The sequence below is a fragment of the Tachyglossus aculeatus genome, chromosome X2 (genome assembly GCF_015852505.1).
Source record: "Tachyglossus aculeatus isolate mTacAcu1 chromosome X2, mTacAcu1.pri, whole genome shotgun sequence".
Taxonomy (NCBI): Eukaryota; Metazoa; Chordata; class Mammalia; order Monotremata; family Tachyglossidae; genus Tachyglossus; species Tachyglossus aculeatus.
In genome coordinates this window covers 2193097-2208195 of record NC_052100.1, presented here as the reverse complement: position 1 = coordinate 2208195, position 15099 = coordinate 2193097, and the positions used below count along the sequence as shown (strand labels likewise).

Sequence of the window (15099 nt, the reverse complement as noted above, 5' to 3'; positions counted from 1 at the left end):
ATAAAAATATTTTATTATTTGTGAGCTTGTTCTTTTTGTCACTCCTCCCGGTTCAACTATTTGTAGCTGTCTCTTTCTTTGGGTTGTAAACTCCTTGAGGTCAGGAAATATGTATTCCTTCCATTGTACTCTCCGAAGCACTTAGTAAAGAGCTTAGCACTCATTAGACTCTCAATAAGTACGGTTGGTTGATTGCAAGACCAAAGACTGCTTGTTTAAAAGCCTGAAAGAAGATTGGGGTTAGGGAGGACGCTATTCTCTTCCTTGCCTCCCAGGGCAATAACCACTTCTTTAAGGGGTAAACATTGTAAATGGACCTGTGACCTTGGGGAGTTTAAGTCTCTTAAAGCTGATGCTTTGACCTTCTTTCCCTCCTCTTCTCTTGTGTTAGGGTTAGGGTTGAACTTATTTAAAGGGATTCATTCTATCCCAATCCAAGACAATGGAAAATGCCACTTCCTTCAATGAGTGTCCCACGAATTAATTACCAGAATCCAAGCCACATCAGCCTATCAGCCACCTCTAGCACTTAGATATTTATTTATTTTCATCCCCCCAACACTTCTATGCATATGTGTGATTGTTCAAGTCAATTTATTCTGAATACCTTGTAAATATTTTTAAGCGTGTGTGACTACAAACTCTGGTGTATTGTTCTCTCCCAAATGCTTGGTACAGTGCTCTGCACACAGTAAGCACTCAATAAATTTCACTGATTGATTGATGAGTGTAAGCTCCTCGTGGGCAGGGAACATATCTAATGCTTCTGCTGAAATTTCCCAAGTGCTGGCTCTGCCACTTGTCAGCTCTGTGACTTTGAGAAAATCACTTCACTTCTCGGTGCCTCAGTTACCTCATCTGTAAAATGGGGATTAAAACTATGAGCCCCATATGAGACAACCTGATTACCTTGTATCCCCCCCCAGCGCTTAGAACATAGTAAGTGCTTAACAAATACCATTATTATTATTATTATTATTGTGCATGCACCCAGTGAATAGTCAACAAATGCCTACTACTACTATTACCACCACTACTATTATTACTACTACTACTTTATTGAATTCTCATTTTGGATTTCACTGTGTGTCCATTAAAAGAAGAAGATAGAATACCAAAAAAAAAGCTTAGAAATTGGTCATTTGAGATTCTCAGAAGGTTTAGAGAAAATGTTTCAGGGTAAAGCATGAAACAATTGAGTACATATATACATTTTTATTTGTGTGGTTATTTGCACATTTGGTAATTTACTCATCTATTTCATCTTGTTAAAATGATATTACATTAATCAATCATATTTATTGAGCACTTACATATGTGCGGGGCACTGTACTAGGCACTTGGGAGAGTTCAACACAACACAACACAACACAAAACACAACACAACACAACACAACACAGACACATTCCTGTCCCCAAATGAGCTTACTACCTTCCTGCCTTATCCTTAGTCTATCTCCTGTTTTCAATGTGCCTTAGTGGAAAGAGCTCGGGCCTGGTTGTCAGAGGACCTGTATTCTAATCCCACCTCTGCCATTTCTCAATGGTGTGACCTTGGACAAGTCACTTAACTTCTCTGTGTCTGTTTCCTTATCTGTAAAATGGAGATTGTTGTCTCTCCTACTTAGAAGGGATTTGATCATACAATATCTACCCCAGCAACAGTGCTTGACACATAATAAACAGGTACCCCAATTGTCATTCTCCCTCCTACTTAGACTGTGAGTTCTAGGTGGAGTGGGGACCTGATTATCTTTTACCTACCCTACTGCATAGACCAGGGATTGGCAAAGAGTAAGTACTTAATAAATAATAAATAGAGAAGCAGTGTGGTATAGTGGCAAGAGTACAAGCCTGAGAGTCAGATGACCTGGGTTTTAATCCTGGCTCCACCACTTGCCAGCTTTGTGACCTTGGGCAAGTCACTTAACTTCTCTGTGTCTCAATTTCCTCATCTGCCAAATGAGGATTCAATACCTGTTCTCCCTACTACTTAGATTGTGAGCCCCCTCTGGGACCTGATTATCCTGTATCTACCCCAGTGTTTAATACAGTGCTTGGCACATAGTAAGTGCTCAACAAACATGATCATTATCATATTATAATTTATCCACTTTTAAATAATTTGGTTCTGCTTTCTCTATTAAATTATCAGCTCTTTGAGGGCGGGGAACTTGTGACTTGCTTGCATTTTGCTCTTCCAGTTGCTCAGTGGAATGCCTAGCATTCATTTGACGCTCAATCAATAGGATTGAATGATTGAAGCAGAAGAACAAAGCTTCATTTTGTGGGTAAAATGTATTTAATATTCTTATAGTGTATATGCTTTTGGGAAAGTGTACCATAAAGTTTATGAATCAGCTCTGCGTCCCACTGACTCACACAGTCATTTTTCAAAGAACAACAACAAATAAACTGAAGAACGTACAAAAGCACCCATGACCTCAATTCAGCAAACAGTGTCTCAGTTCACCACTTGAGTTCCAGGTACCTCAACAATACCAAAAAATTCAGAAAGAAAGAAAGAAAAAATGAATCCAAATCATTGAGCCAATTGGCATAGTAACCTACTTGGGGAGAAGGGTGGTGATTAGGGCCAAATTCCAATTGTATTTAATTCTGTGGATGAAAGCCCATGAAAGGAGGAGAATTGGGGCCAAAGAAAAGAGTATATAAATAACCTAGGCCCATGAAGATGAGTGAAACGGTGGAATCATTTTAGATGCCAGTGCTGGAATGCTAAGTAAGCAGCAGGGCCTAATGGAAAGAGCAGAGGCTTAGGAGTCAGGAGACTTGGATTCTCAACCCGGCTCTGCCATTTGTCTGTTACGTGACCTTGGACAAGACACTTTACTTCTCTATTCCTCAATTTCCTCATTTGTAAAAATGAGGACAAGTTCCCTTTCTTCCCTCCACATTAGACTATGAGCTCCACACTGGACAGATCAATCAATCAATCAATCAATCGTATTTATTGAGCGCTTACTGTGTGCAGAGCACTGTACTAAGTGCTTGGGAAGTACAAGTTGGCAACATATAGAGACAGTCCCTACCCAACAGTGGGCTCACAGTCTAGAAGGGGGATACAGAGAACAAAACCAAACATATTAACAAAACAAAATAAATAGAATAGATATGTACAAGTAAAATAAATAAATAAATAAATAAATAGAGTAATAAATATGTACAAACATATATACATATATACAGGTGCTGTGGGGAAGGGAAGGAGGTAAGATGGGGGGATAGGGGAGCGAGGGGGAGAAGAAGGAGGGGGCTCAGTCTGGGAAGGCCTCCCAGATGCAGTGTCTGATCTGTTTAATCTGATTAAGCTTAATCTTAATATTTTTACCTACCCCCAATGCTTAATATAGTGCCTGACACATAGTAAGCACTTAACAAATACCATCACAAGATTTAGCTTCTGAACAAGGGACATTGAATAGGATTTTTTTTTCAATTTATCTTTTCATATATGTCTGTCTTCAGTCCCCTTGTCTATTACTAATCCCTATGTTGTGTGTTTATCCTCTAACTTCAAACTAAAAGCCTGTTGTTTGTTTCCCTAAACAAACTTGTTTGTAAAGTGATCAGGATTTTAGTATTTGGATCGCAGCGCAAGCAATTTGAATTTTGCTTCAGCTTTTCTTCTTTTTCTCTTCCTGCACTTTAGCATTTCTCCTTCCCCCCACAGACCCACTCCTTTCAGTTCTGAGTGTAAGCTACTCCTTGGAGTGTAACCTCCTTGTAGGAAGGGAATGTGTCACTTGGGTTTGTATGTATTTCTCAAGGGCTCAGTATGTGAATTGCACTCAGTAGACACTCAAAAAATACAGTTACTACTATTCAGGAATGTGTAATGGTAATTTCTCTCTGGTTCTATGGTAGATTCAGTTAACACTGTTGTTCCTTTGTCTTTTTCATGGGTTTAAGGCATTTATTATAGGCTAGTTGTTCCTTAACAATATGAATAACTTTAAAAAATCACATGCATCTCTCACTCTTCGGATTATTGTGTCTGATTGTTTTCCCCATTGACATATGAGATTCTTGAAGGGCCGAGACTAGGTATACCAAGTATGCTCCCCCTTCTAGACTGTGAGCCCGTTGTTGGGTAGGGACCGTCTCTACATGTTGCCAACTTGTACTTCCCAAGCGCTTAGTACAGTGCTCTGCACACAGTAAGCGCTCAATAAATACTATTGAATGAATGAATGAATACCACTTCAGTTGTACATTCCACAAACACTTCATATAGTGTTCTGCCCAAAGGAAGTGCTCATGAATGTTGCTGATGAAGGTGTTGATTTAATTTCAAAATTTAGATTTTTCTGAAGCACATTTGAGTCACGAGTGGGATTTTCACTAGAAAAAGAAATCCCTCTGTCAACCCAGCCTTTTATAATAGACTAATTATCCAGATTTATACACATTTATAAAATATTATACGCCAAAAGGAGATTTGGAAGTGATCCAAACTGTACAAAATCTTATGGTTATCTCAAGCATATTTTCCCCCATTCTGTTCCACCAACTGCCATCAGTTTTTATCTAAAAAAGTAACCAAAAATCAGTATAAATAGTATTTGTTGATAGTCTCCGCTTGTAGCCACACAGGCTGATTATTAATATCATCTCATGATAATAAGTGAATTTATCATGGTCCTGACATTTTATATTGATTTGAATTCACTTGAGGGGTATTTCACCTGCTCATCAGTTTCACTTCCCTAGTAATCAGTATTCTGTGGTCAGCACAATATAATGTTAGGAAAAGGGGAACATTTTATTGTCCTGTTTGCTGAACCATAACCAACAAGAGTAAATGGACATTTCAGAGCAATTAAAATGTGCTGACAGCTTCTTGGTGAGCATGAATACATTTATCAGGATAAAGAAATAGACTTTCAAGAAAATCTCCATTTGGAGTGAAAAATAATTTCATGTATCTTATGTGAAGGTGTTAGTGTCAAATGTTCTTGTTTGTTATTAAATATTTGTAGTACACCCAGTTATGCTATTAATTCATCCAATTAAGATCTGCTATAGCTCATACTTCGGATGTAACATGATGGAAGGATTAAGGAAAGTTCTTTGCATGCCAAAGTCTCTTCTGGCTTAAGACTATCCACAAGTTGGAGCAAGTAGATTTGGTGTAGGAAGATACGGTGGTTCACATGTATGAAGCATTAGTCAGGATGTGACGCTTCCCAGCCTCTGCCTCACTGACCGGCACTGTGCAGGGCTTTGGAGTTTCACTGTGTGTCTTTTGCAACTTCACAGTGATCCAAGAAATAGCAGTAAGTGGCCAGAGTGTAAAGCATATTGCTAGGAGTAGACATAACAATATGAGTGGAAATTGCATTGGATAATGTTCCTGTTGATATCTTGGAAACATCCACTCCCAAACTCATTAATTCCCATTGAATTAATAGTTACTATAATGTGCTTCACCCTCCTCTCCAAAAAAAAGTGTTCTTCAATGGCACAACTCCTGCACTATAGAATGTTCTATACCTAGTATGCTTTTATGTCTGCTTTAAAAATATCATGACCAATTCTCAAAACCTGCATTTTTAGCCCATTCCATCATTTCAGATATTAGAGGAGTATAATTCTGCCATCTGTCTTACCGATTATAATCCAATTATTACGATCCAGGGCTGAATGTCAAGGGTTTGTTAAAAATGGACAGTCAAACCAGTAACTTGAAAATTACACAGCTATACTCTTTTTTCCAAATCACAAGTACGACAATCCCCTGTTATAGTGCTCTCGTTTTAGTGCTTTTCTGCAGTTGAGCTTTCGGGTTTTAGTATCAATGTTTGTTACAGTGCTTTCACAATTTATGACAGCACACTGCTTAATATTGACAGAATAGCCACATATTCAGAATTATTTGGGCCCATGCATTCTATATAATTGAAGTTTATAGCTGTCTTTCATATTCAAAGGAGGCACAACTGATTGTGAGAATCGTCTATGAGTGTGCATGTGACTGAAAAGGCCAATAGCTCTCCGGCCGATAGCTCGCCCTCATAGATTGTCATGTATGATGTTTTTCCTGCTCTTATGCTGTTTTCTCTTTGCCTCATTTTCTCTCCTTCCTTTTGCTAAAAGCCCTTCCTTTCATGATAACAGTGCCCCAGGCTGGTCTATCCTTGGCAATTGACTCCCAGTTTTCTTAAGAAAAGCTGCATTATCCAACTTTTTGTTTTACTCTGGCCTTAAATTGTTTCCTTTGTCTCCCTTGCTTTCAGTTTCCCAGTTTCAGCTCTCCATTCAGCAGTCACTTGGGGATCCTGCTGTTGTTCATTCTACTGATGAGTCTCATTCAGTGTAACTTGTTGAGATGAGCACAGTGGGTAGAGCACAGTACTGGGAGTCGGGAGACCTGGGTTCTAGTACCAGCTCCGCCACTTGTCTGTTGTGGTAGTAATAATGTTTATTAAATGCTTACTGTGTGCAGAGTACTGTACTAAATGCTGGTAAAGAGTATACAAGTGGGAATTAAAGCTGTGTGACTTGGGGTGAATACTTTTCTGTGACTCAGTTTCCTCACCCATAAAATGGGGATCAAAATACCCATTCTCCCTCTCTTTAGTCTGTAAGCCCTATGTGGAACAGGAACTTTGTCTGATCTGACTGCGGTATAGAAGCAGCCTGGCCTAGTGGCTAAAACACAGGCCTGGGAATCAGAAGGATCTTGGCTCTAATCCTCATTCTGCCACTTGACTACTATGTGACCTTGGGCTAGTCACTTAACTTCTCTGGGCCTCTGTTCCCTCATCTTTAAGATGGGGTTTAATACCCCATGTGTACAACCTGATTAGCTTGTATTCACCCTAGCACTTAACAATGCTTGGCACATAGTAAGCACTTAAAAAATACCATAAAAAATGAGGACATTTCTTGGTAATAATAATAATAATAATGGTATTTGTTAAGCACTTACTATCTGCCAAGCACTGTTCTAAGTGCTGGGGTAGATACAAGGTCTCAGGTTGTCCCACGTGGGGCTCACAGTCTTCAGCCCCATTTTACAGAAGAGGTAACTAAGGCCCAGAGAAGTTACGTGACTAGCCCAAAGTCACACAGCTGGCAAGTGGCAGAGCCGGGATTAGAACCCACAACCTCTGACTCCCAAGCCCGTGCTCTTTCCACTGAGCCACGCTGCTTCTCTGCTGCTTCTTGGTACATACTAATCATTCAAAAAATACCACAAATTATTACAGGAGGCAGTCTACATTCTCAAACGTTGTTAGAGATATTGTCTTGCTCTTTGATATCGAGTATGACCTGCAAATGATGCTCATTGTATTACTCGAGGAAATTAATGTAATAAACAATGATTAGTGCAATCTATTGCTAGAATATTCATAAATATACATGCTTACTCGGATAAATTAATCCATCAGTGGTATTTATTAAGAAACTTTGAGGATTTTGAAGGAGGGGAAGGATGTGATTAGTGGAGCTCAATCAACTAGTGGCATGTATTGTGCACCTACTGAGTGCTAGGTGTTGTAATAAGTGTCCAAGAGAGTGCAATAGTAGAAAGACACACATTTCCTGCTCTCGATCAATCAATCAATCAATCAATCGTATTTATTGAGCGCTTACTGTGTGCAGAGCACTGTACTAAGCGCTTGGGAATTACAAGTTGGCAACATATAGAGGCAGTCCCTACCCAACAGTGGGCTCACGGTCTAGAAGGGGGAGACAGAGAACAAAACCAAACATATTAACAAAATAAAATAAACAGAATAGATATGTACAAGCAAAATAAATAAATAAATAAATAAATAAATAGAGTAATAAATATGTACAAACATATCTTACAATCTAATGGGGATCGTATACAAAAATAATTTGAGATAGTGAAAGCAGTGGGAGGGTCAGTTGAAAAGTAGGAAACAGTATACCCAGGAGGCCTTCCCAGACTGAGCCCCTTCCTTCCTCTCCCCCTCATCCCCCTCTCCATGTCCCTCATTTTACCTCCTTCCCTTCCCCACAGCACCTGTATATATGTACATATGTTTGTACATACTTATTACTCTATTTATTTATTTTACTTGTACATATCTATTCTATTTTGTTAGTATGTTTGGTTTTGTTCTCTGTCTCCCCCTTTTAGACTGTGAGCCCACTGTTGGGTAGGGACTGTCTCTATATGTTGCCAACTTGTACTTCCCAAGCGCTTAGTACAGTGCTCTGCACACAGTAAGTGCTCAATAAATACGATTGATTGATTGTTTGATATACCCACATTAGAACTAAGGAGCCAAGCAATAGCTTGATTTTGGAGAAAAATGGTGGGAGATTCCTTGTTTCAAAGAGTGGCTTCCTTCACTGAGTATGCAATTTTGGGTTCCCAATTATTTGCAAAATTGCAGGTACATGTAATTGGTCCCAAAAGCTAAGAGCAGGGTTGAGTTGAAGGTACAATTAAACCGGTTATTCATTCATTCATTCATTCATTCATTCAATTGTATTTGTTGAGTGCTTACTGTGTGCAGAGCCCTGTACTAAGTGCTTGGGAAGTACTTATTCTCATCTATAGGGTGCAGGTAGTTTTTGGGAAACACATTTGATGGGACAAACAGATGTGCTTGCAACAGAAGAGCAGTGTGGCCTAGTGGAAAGAGCAAGGGCCTGGGAGTGAAAGGACCTGGGTTCTAATCCTGGCTCCACTACTTCTCTGCTGTGCAATCTTGGGCAAGTCACTTAACTTCTCTGTGTCTGTTACCTCATCTGTAAAATGGGGATTAAGTCAATGAGTCCCATGTGTGACAAGGACTGTGTTCAACCTGATCGGCTCGTTTCTACCCCAGAGCTTAGTACAGTGTCTATTGTTAAGCCGATGCTTAGCAATACCATTTTAAAAAAAAAGAACTCTAAACGAAATCCTTTCAGAAACAGGCCCTCAAAAATTTGGGGATCACATTCTGAGAATTATCTTCCAAATAAAGCCTTCATTGCACACTGCAATTCTCTATGACTCAGTTACCTCATCTGTAAAACGGGGATCAAGACAGTGAGCCCCATGTGGGACAAGGATTGTGTCCAACTTAATTAGCTTGTATCTACCCCAGGCTCGTTGTGGGCAGGGAATATGTCATTTACTGTTGTATTGTACTCTCCCAAGCGCTTAGTACAGTGCTGTGTGCAGTGTAAGCACTCAATAATTACAATTAACTGACTGAATGGGATGCCTGGAAATAGCCTGGAATGCTAATCTCCCTTCCTCTCCCAACTTTCCCCTGGCTAATCTAGTTACCCTGCCTATTGAAATGTGTAAATTGGTCGTGCTTTTAAATACTGAAAGAGTAAATAGTAGAGAAGTCTTTTCAATGAACACATCAGCTAGGAAGACTTGACTGGTACCCTAGCTGTAGTAGGCTTTGTGCTGCCGCATGATAAGCCTCCACCTCTCATTGTATTTGACTCCAAGAGCTGACAGCCCACAGTGCTGTCTCAGATCAGTTCAGAAAAAGAAGCCAGGGCAGATCTGGTCAGTTCTTGAAGGCCAGGCCTCTGAGGCCAACAAAGGGGCAGCATCTGCTAGGCAAGGGGCTTGCCTCCTGTCTGTGTCCTTTCAGATTTTAATAGTTTTTTTCCATTTACATGTGTTTCCTTGGAGAAACAAATGAGCTGGAGGGATAAAGGGCAGCTGTTACATTTTCCCAGTTGAGAAACCGAGGCCATCTGAGTTCAGATGCTCAAAGTAGCAGTCATGGGACAGTAGAGCTTTAGTAACTGTGGTTAAATAGAGGTTGCGGAGAGCTCTGTGGAAGCAGAGAGGAATAGAAGACAGAGAATGTGCCTAGCTATCTACTCTGTCCTGCTACCCTGTGAGACTGTAGGGTAATTGACTGCAGGGATCCTGTCTATTCTGTTATGCTTTGGGCCTCAGTTCCTCCATCTATTAAATGAGGATAAAGCACCTCTTCTCCCTCCACCTTAGACTGTGAGACTCATGGGGGTAGGGACACTGTCTGGTCTGATTGTTTCATATTTGCTCTAGTTTTTAGCATAATATTTAGCATATAATAAGTAGTTAGCACCATAATAATAATAATAATAATAAATCACTTCTCTCCTAAGAGATTGGGCAGAGTAAGAATGGAGGAACACCAGCGACTCAAAGAAAACAGAGGGCTCCTTTAGAGCTACATTGGGTAAGAGAGGGGAAAGGGGATGAGGAGGAGGAAAAAGGAAAAAAAATGGAGGAAATTGCTTGTAGGATAATCTAGTAAACTAGTACTGTTGAGTGTGATGTCTGGTGTTCCTAAATGCCACCCGAGGGATATCTGCTACCTTTATCCTTTATAATCCCCTGTAAGAGTTAACCTGCCTCCTCTTCATTCAGGGCAGTGCAACATAGGTGGGAGGAGAGTAGACACTGGCTATCTGTTGTTTTGGGGTCGTGGCCGGGGTTGGCGGGGAGGGTATAGTTATTGCTTCGATATTTTTTTTCCCTATTAAATGATGATCCTGTTGAAAATCTGTAGCGAAATTCCAGAGAAGAAACTTGGAAGAAAAATGTTTAAAAAGGAAGCAATCCTGGTTTCCCGGACAAGGATGAATTTGAGCTCCCTCTCCTCTTTGCTGATTCCTTTCCTCCTATTTGGGGACTGCAGCAGGATGGGGAAGTATCATGCTTCTCCTGGGACTCAGGCCAAAAAGTGGTCGGAAAAGGCGCGCCAGCAGAGGAAAGGCAGGTCTGCCGAAGAAACGTGTGTGTGGGTGGGGGGCGGGTGGGGGGTGGTGCCTTAAGGTGGGGGAAAGGTTTGCAGGGGAGGATGTATGCGGAGATAGATCTGGGAATATCTGACAGGTTGGGGAGGTCCGTGTGAGCTAGGACAGTGAAAAAGAAGGGATTTGGAGCCGTCCAAGAGAATGACACAGCACTAGACATCCTCTATCAGAGCTTAGAGAATAGAAGGGACATCTTGAGGGGTGGTCGAAAAGCAGCATCTCCGTCCACAGGGAGAAAGAAAAGCACAGGCAGCAGAGAGAGGAAGGGGTGGGAGGAAGATACTGAGCGGTAAGAAGCTAAGCTCGGAACTTTAAGGAAGGGGAGAATTCGCAAGAGGAGACAGAGCCGTGGAAATCTGTCTGTGGGGTGAGCCTAGCACTGCATCTGGCCTGTTGTCTGGTAAAAAATAAGCCCAAATCGAAGGGGTAAAGGCAGGGCGTGGGGCGGAGAATCTTGCATTTCCCCCCTTGCCTGAAACGTTTTCCTTTCTCAGTGGATCTCAGAGCACACCACGGGGGAAATGATTCCCCTTCCTCCTCCTCCCATTGCTGCGAGGCCGTGAGGTCTTCCCGTTTTTGAACTGGAGAACGGTACCCAACGGATACCCCTCGCAAGCCGGGGGCATGACTTGAAGCCGGTCCTCGCGAGTTTGGCAGCAGGGCGTTGGCCCCAGAGAGCCGGGTCTCCCGAGTCCGGTCGATCATTTTGACTGGTTGACTTTTGGCTCCTCCTCCCCCGACACCCCCCCACCCCCACTTTGTCCTGCGCTTTGGGATCCGTCTGCGGTCTGCGTTTCTTTTGTCTGAGGGGCCGCTTCTTTCTCCAACACCTCCCTCTTCCCTGGGCTTCGCCGGCCCCCCGCCCGGACGGGGGTCTTGCCAGGCGCTTTTGGAGGATTCTTCAAGAGGAGAGGGGGGGACGGGCGAGGCTGGAGCTGGCCGGGGTTTTCGGCGGGCAGAGGGAGGGCCGGGGAAAGGCGGGGAGGGGCCGGGGGCGGGGTTGGGGCGAGAGGGGGCGGTGGGCTGGCATCGGGGGCCGGGCACGGAAGGGAGGCGGCGGAGGCCCGGGCTCTGTCCTCCGGCTCGGTGCTGAATTGGATCGGGTCCCGTAGTGGACGCTCCGCCCCTCCATCTCCCCTCTCCCCTCCTCGCCCTCCCCCTGGAGCGGCAGAGGCGGCGGCGGCGGCGGGGAACGGAGGAGGGGGACGGGAAGGGGCAGAGGGGAGGCCCCGGCGGCGGCGGCGGCGGCGGGCGGGGCCGGGTATGGGGCCACCGCGGAGGCCGGAGCCAGCCGCAGGGGCGGGGGGCTTGGCGGGGCGGGGGCCGACGCGGGGGACCCTCGGCGGGGCTCGCTAGCGGCCCAGCCCGGCCATGGAGCCGGAGGATGCCCGCAGGGGCCGCGGAGCTGCGGGGCTTTGCCCCCTCCGGGCGCTGCTGCTTCCCCTGCCCCCGCTGCCCGTCCTGCTGATGCCACGGCTGCTGCCGCTGCTGCTGCTGCTGCTGCTGCTGCCAGGGCCGGGAGCCGCCCAGCTGCGCTACTCCATCCCGGAGGAGCAGGAGCCCGGAGCCGTGGTGGGCAACGTGGCGAGGGCGCTGGGGCTGGAGCCGAGGCGCCTGGGTCCCGGCTCCCTGCGCATCAGCCACCTGGGCGCCCCCAGCCCCCGCTACCTGGAGCTGGAGCCGGCCAGCGGCGAGCTGCTGGTCCGCCAGCGCATCGACCGGGAGGCCCTGTGCCACCTGCGGCCGCGCTGCTTGCTCAGCCTGGAGCTGCTGGCCCACAGCCCCGTGGCCGTGCGCGCCGTCGAGGTGGAGGTGCTGGACGTCAACGACCACGCTCCCCGCTTCCCCCGGCCCGACTACCGGCTGCAGGTGAGCGAGTCGGCCGTGCCCGGGGCCCGCTTCCACATCGAGGGCGCCCAGGACCCCGACGTGGGCAGCAACGCCGTGCGGAGCTACCAGCTCAGCCCCAGCGAGTACTTCGCCCTGGACCTCAAGCCCCCGCAGGAGGACAGCAAGGTGCTGGAACTGGTGCTGCGCAAGGGTCTGGACCGCGAGCGGGACGCCTGGCACCGCCTGGTGCTCACCGCCGTCGACGGGGGCAGCCCGGCGCGGTCGGGCACGGCCCGCATCACCGTGCGGGTCCTGGACACCAACGACAACTCGCCCGCCTTCGGCCAGTCCGCCTACCGCGTCCGGCTGCGGGAGGACGCCCCGGCGGGGACCCTGGTGGTCAAGCTGAACGCCTCCGACCCCGACGAGGGCTCCAACGGCGAGCTGGGCTACTCCTTCAGCAGCTACACGTCGGAGCGGGAGAGGCAGCTGTTCGCCATCGACCCCCGCACGGGCGAGGTGCGGGTCAGGGGGGCCCTGGACTACGAAGAGGCCGCCTCCTTCCAGATCTACGTGCAGGCCACCGACCACGGGCCCGTGCCCATGGCTGGCCACTGCAAGGTGCTGGTGGACGTGCTGGACGTCAACGACAACGCCCCCGAGGTGGACCTCACCGCCCTGTACAGTCCGGTCCCCGAAGACGCCCCCCCGGACACGGTGGTCGCCCTCCTGAGCGTCAACGACCAGGACTCGGGCCTCAACCAGCAGGTAAGCCTGAGCCTGCCCGGGCCGCTCCCCTTCCAGCTCCGCGGGCTTGGGACCTCCTACACGCTGGTGGTCAGCGGTCCGCTGGACCGCGAGCGGGTGGCCGCCTACAACGTCACCGTGACGGCCACGGACGCGGGAAGCCCGCCGCTCACCTCCCGGCGCACGGTCCGGGTGGACGTCTCGGACGTCAACGACAACCCACCGCGTTTCCCCCAAGCCGTCTACTCGGTCTACGTGCCCGAGAACAACCCTCCCGGGGGGCTGCTGGGCACCCTGAAGGCCACCGACCCCGACGCCCGGGAGAACGCCGAGGTCACCTACTCCCTCCTGGGCGGGGACATTCAGGGCCTGCCGGTCGCTTCTTTTCTGTCCATCAACCCGTCCAGCGGCGACCTGTATGCGGTCAACTCCTTCGACTATGAGCAGCTGAGGGAGTTTGACGTCACTGTCCAGGCCCAGGACCAGGGGAGCCCGCCGCTGAGCAGCACCGTCACCGCCAACGTGTATGTGGTGGACGTGAATGACCATGCCCCCCAGATACTCTACCCTACCTCAGGCAACGCCTCTGGGGCCGCCACAGAGATGGTCCCTCGCAGCGCGGCCGCGGGCTACCTGGTCACCAAAGTCATCGCCATGGACTCGGACTCCGGCCAGAACGCCTGGCTCTTTTACCACCTGGCCCAGGCCTCGGACCCAGATCTCTTCAAAGTGGAGCTCCACACTGGAGAAGTAAGGACTGCCCGGAAACTGGGAGAGGACCACGGGCCGGCTTTCAACCTGACCGTTCTGGTCAGGGACAACGGCCAGCCGTCCTTGTCCTCATCGGTGGCCATCAACGTCGCCGTGGTGGACAGGGTCTCCAAGATCCTCCCCGACACCCGGAGGCACGTCAAGAACCCACGGACGTACTCCGAGATCACGCTCTATCTCATTATTGCCCTGAGCTCCGTCTCCTTCATTTTCCTCTTGACGGTCGTTGTCCTGACGGCCATCAAGTGCTACCGTTACACCGCCTACGGGGGTTTGTGCTGCTCCAGCTTCTGCGGGGTCAGGGAGAGGTGTCCCGCCGAGCTGTACAAGCAGGCCAACAATAACATTGACTCCAGGATACCGCACGGTTTGAAAGTTCAACCCCACTTCATTGAAGTGCGAGGCAACGGCTCCCTCACCAAGACGTACTGCTACAAAGCCTGCCTGACGGCTGGCTCGGGAAGCGACACGTTCATGTTTTATAACACGGGAGGGCCCGTGGGACCCGGGCCGCAGGCGGGAATGACTGACAGCCGACACCTGACGGGACAGAGTGGGCAGAGTGCGCAAAACCTGATCATTCTTAAAAAGGAGTCCGTCACTCCAAGCGAGGTGAGGGCGCCAGGGCTGACCTCCTCCTGCCGCTTCAAGTCCTCTGGGGCGGGGGTGACTGTCGCTTTGGGGGGGTCCCAAGAGGGGACTCCAACCCACTAACCGCTCGGTGGGCTTTGGTTATCAGCAATCGCTTTCATTCACGGGTTCGGGATCTGCAGGTGGGACAAAAATCACTCCTTCCAGAGACCAGGGAGTATAGGTATCGAGGAGCATTTTGGTTTATTTTTTTTCTCCTATTCCCGCTTTCCTTCTGGATCCTCGGGGTTCTGTTTCAAAAGTGTCAGGAGATGACATAGTTCCCCATAAATATTTGATGTTAAAAACGGCTCTGATGAAGAAATAAAATAGAGTAGAGAATCGATAGGATATGCCAGG

At 47.4% G+C, this 15099-nt stretch overlaps 1 protein-coding gene across 6 annotated transcripts in view; it reads left to right on the top strand.

Annotated features, from left to right (window-relative positions):
* LOC119949286 (protocadherin alpha-C2-like) overlaps positions 1-15099 on the top strand; it is a 125337-nt gene that overhangs the window by 61630 nt on the left and 48608 nt on the right. For 2 of the 6 annotated variants that reach the window (XM_038770917.1, XM_038770913.1), the window contains exon 1: positions 12144-14721. The exons of the other annotated variants lie outside the window; for them this stretch is intronic. In XM_038770917.1, coding sequence (XP_038626845.1) covers positions 12229-14721 — 2493 coding nt within the window. In that variant the 5' untranslated portion in view covers positions 12144-12228. Of the gene's footprint in view, positions 1-12143; positions 14722-15099 lie in introns of those variants that run through there. 6 annotated transcript variants of the gene reach the window in all.